General features: G+C 38.5%; 1 protein-coding gene across 1 annotated transcript; it reads right to left on the reverse strand.

Moving 5' to 3' along the window:
- Positions 1 to 379: 379 nt before the first annotated feature.
- LOC147477034 (putative WRKY transcription factor 31) lies at positions 380 to 3,116 on the reverse strand. Its single transcript, XM_086582006.1, has 6 exons — positions 2,714 to 3,116; positions 2,386 to 2,487; positions 2,115 to 2,276; positions 1,587 to 1,994; positions 1,367 to 1,480; positions 380 to 1,255 (listed from the first exon to the last, which is right to left on the reverse strand). The coding sequence occupies exons 1-6, from the start codon at positions 3,044 to 3,046 to the stop codon at positions 590 to 592; spliced, it is 1,785 nt and encodes a 594-aa protein (XP_086438132.1). The 5' UTR covers positions 3,047 to 3,116; the 3' UTR covers positions 380 to 589.
- Between the last annotated feature and the right edge of the window lie 482 nt (positions 3,117 to 3,598).

Here is a 3,598-nt window from a genome sequence, read left to right on the forward strand (position 1 = left end):
TTAGACTTAATTACAAGATTAGCCTGTAAATCGGCTGCTCGATCAAAATATTTCATAGATTGTTTGTTTACTTGTTAGTGAATTGAACACGATGATTAATTGTTGGCCAAAAGTTGCATGCTGATAATAATGCGCGCTGCACTTGCTGATGGAATGTGGATGCTCTTATAACGTTTGAAACTAATTAAATCTGTACACATATATATATATTCTCCACAATGAAATCCTTCCAGTTTATAGTTTTTATTTTCCACATTGATTGTATTCGGTAACAGGAAAATGGGCAATGGCACATATTTCTTTAATTTTTAAATAAGGAACGCTTGAACATAATCAAAATTTTGCTGTACTAAATGTCTAAATCCATAAGATCACTGTGTACAATAGTCAAATTTGATCATATTATTCATTTATATATAAAAAATAATAACAAAGAATGAGAGATTGTGTCTCTAACATCCTCTTCCAGCCCCTCGAAAAGAATTAACATGTCTAGTTTCACTTTTTCCACCCCAAAAAAGGATAAAAGCAAAAATCGGATACTCATATAGATAAACTAAACTTATAATTTTCCTATTAAGAAAGAATTCTAAATGCTAACTTTACTGTTATTGCCATTGCTAGGAGTAGTGTTGCCACTGTTATTGTTGTTGGGATTGCCATTGTTGTTGCTTGCTTGAGTATTTCCTCCAATGATGGATGATATTGCTGCGGCGAGAGCTGCTGTGAAATTAGGATCAGCAGTGATTGCTGCTGTTGCGGCACTCACTGTATCCGCCAATGACGGCTGCTGATTTTGGTGTTGTAGCGGTGGTTGGTGAGAGAATTGGGAAGCATCTACTCCTTGGGACATTTGAAGACCAGAGAATTTGGATTGGTTAAAAAGAGACTGACCAAAGACTTGTGCTGCTGAGGAAGCCAGGTTTTGGTTTGGGTTCAAGAATGGAACATGGAATTGAGTTGGTGGCCTTTGAAACTGCAAGGGATTGGGACTATGGGTAAGGTCCAATGTAACAGTTGGAAAAGGCGCTGAAGCTGATATAGTCGCCATGCTTGACGAACAGGGCAGGAGCGTCCTCGTTAAGAAATTGGAATTCATTAGGCCATCAGCACTTGACATTGATCCGGAGAGTAGCATACTAGCTGCAGCGGATGTGGTGGAAGCCATTGCCATGGCTGCTGGAGGGAGTGGATGATTGTGATTGCCTTCATAAGTAGTTATCAATATCGTTCGGTCCTCAGCACATCGTTGAACCTAGCATAATCCAGATTAATATTGCTCTAGACTTATAATATATATAGTAATTCAGTCTAGTATGATAATTTTGACATAAGGAAGGAGTGAACATGAAAGCTGGCAACTTACTTGTTTGCGAACAGGACATCCGGTTGCCATGGTGCACCGGTAATAAGCTCGTGGGCATGGGTTCCCTTTTGCCATTTTTTGGCCATACTTCCTCCATTGACATCCATCTGTAATCTGAAACCATTGCTTGGAATTGTTAGCCTTCAATATATATCTATATATTATCTATAAAAAGGAATGAGAGTTTCAACAAAATTCGGCACGTGTATGTATTACTTACCATTGGTGCTTCAGAGCGTGCTCGAACAGATACTCGAGCCTTCCTCATAGTGGCTTCAGTGGCTTGATCCACACTCTTTGCACCATTATTCAATTTAGGAAGTTTATTAGGAACCCAACCTTGTGATCCATGATCAGGACTCTCTTCTCTGCCAATTCTTCTGCTATCACGATCAAAGGGTGCAATATCGTTGTTGCTACCAGTACTGTGGTGTCCATATTCTTTTGACACAACTTCTACATTGTTAGGTGGTGATCGTGAGTGATCATGGCTTCTAGCCTCCGAAGACGTCTGTGAGGGCTCATCGGTTTCACATGTGGCAGCTGGGCCTAAATCCATGAACTGTCTAGGCACCATTATACCTCCACCAACTTCATGTTTCTTTTCTTGAAGTTTCCCACCAATCACCTAATAATTTAGCACATCCCCACCAATTTAATTAGTTAATAAGTCTTATATCAAGGTTTTAATCAACTTATTAAACTATTAACATAACGCTGTTTCAGTAATACACTCTAAACAACTCACCTCATGATCTAGCTCATTCTCACTTTTAAGACTTTGTTGCTGCATCAGTGCAACAAATTGCATCTGTAAGGCGTTGTAGCTATTGCTCACTTGGCTAAGCATCTCTTTCAACCTCTCATTCTCGGCGCTCATTCTTTCCATTGCAGATTGCAGGACTGCCAGCTGAATTATCAACAAAAATATTAAGTATGTATACTTAGAATCATAATAACAACAGTACAGGTCCAAATAAAAGAACCACTAAAAAGTTATAAGAATTCAATCTCCTTACCTCACTTTTGATTCTCTTATCTTCGACAATATTGTTCGATATCCCATCATCAACTGTAGATTGTTCGCTACCCGTGTTTGCAGTAAGAAGGTTCAAACCAGTCTGTATATGCAAACAAGAACAACATATATCAGAATTCAGTCTATGTAAATATAACCAATAATAGTAATCTCCTTATCCCAAATGTTTGGACTCCTACATATTCTTTATCATGTGTTCTATATAAAGCCATATCCATAATTAGTGACAACTCAACTTGTATTAAGACTTAAGAATCATCTCTTAATTTAGAGAGCTAATAGATACCCATGAGTTGTACGTTGCTTACATTTACATTGAAGTTAAACCTTGGCGGTGTAACCACACTGTTGGAGTCTTCCTTCTTGATATCATTACTAGATAACCGATTTTTATCCGAGAAAAAGTCCATCTCATCGGCGACAACCCGTTCTTTATCTTCTCTAAAATTCATGGAGAATTCAATACCGGGATGTTGAGTAGTACTAGTCGATTGTGTATCCATCATGAACTCAAATTTACGCTTGGTATGAGGATGTTGGTGATCATATGGATTGATAGGAGTTGGTTTTGTAACAAAAAAGTTACTTGAGTTTTGATCACTGGTATCAATATCAAGTGCTCCACCACCTCCTTTGCCCATGAAGAAAAGAGAAGAAGGAAAAGAATGCAGTTGTATTGGAAGGAAGTCTTTTAAATGGTGAAATGAGGTTGGCATTTAAAAGGGTTCGGACTGAAGACCGAAATAATAAGATTTTGAGATGCGTCAGATAGTGCGTAAGATTTTGAGACAGTTGGCAGTAGGACCAAGTGTGTTGATGAAAGAGAAATGTGTGTGTTTGTGTATCAAGTTGGGTATCGTCTACAATTTGTCAAATCTGAGTTTGACTAGTTCTATTAATCCACCGTCCCCGATTGGCCCGCCGCATTGCACGTGAGAAGAAAGGAGAGAGTTAGTCATTAGTCAACGAATTAAGTGGGTCCCAACTTCTTTTTGTTAATTTGACTCGGGCCACGTAGGACTGGGAACTGTGTTTGTTTGTTTCAGAATTTTGACTCTTTCGAAGGTTGTGTGGGACCAAGTCAGTCTTTTGTTAGACTCTGTGTTTACATGAGATCTGTGTTCAAGTTGTTTCCTTATTGTTTGGGTGGTTTTCCGTTTTTCCCCTTTCTCTTTTCTAACAATGAGATATGT

The sequence above is a fragment of the Coptis chinensis genome, chromosome 9 (assembly GCF_015680905.1).
Source record: "Coptis chinensis isolate HL-2020 chromosome 9, ASM1568090v1, whole genome shotgun sequence".
In the NCBI taxonomy this organism is placed as follows: domain Eukaryota; kingdom Viridiplantae; phylum Streptophyta; class Magnoliopsida; order Ranunculales; family Ranunculaceae; genus Coptis; species Coptis chinensis.

Coding starts and splice junctions, on each gene's coding strand:
- LOC147477034 (XM_086582006.1), bottom strand. CDS start 3,046: ATGGGCAAAGGAGGTGGTGGAGCACTTGATATTGATACCAGTGATCAA. Junction 1,995..2,114: donor AGAATGAGCTAGATCATGAG/GTGAGTTGTTTA, acceptor CTAAATTATTAG/GTGATTGGTGGGAAACTTCA. Junction 1,256..1,366: donor GATGTCCTGTTCGCAAACAA/GTAAGTTGCCAG, acceptor GGATTATGCTAG/GTTCAACGATGTGCTGAGGA.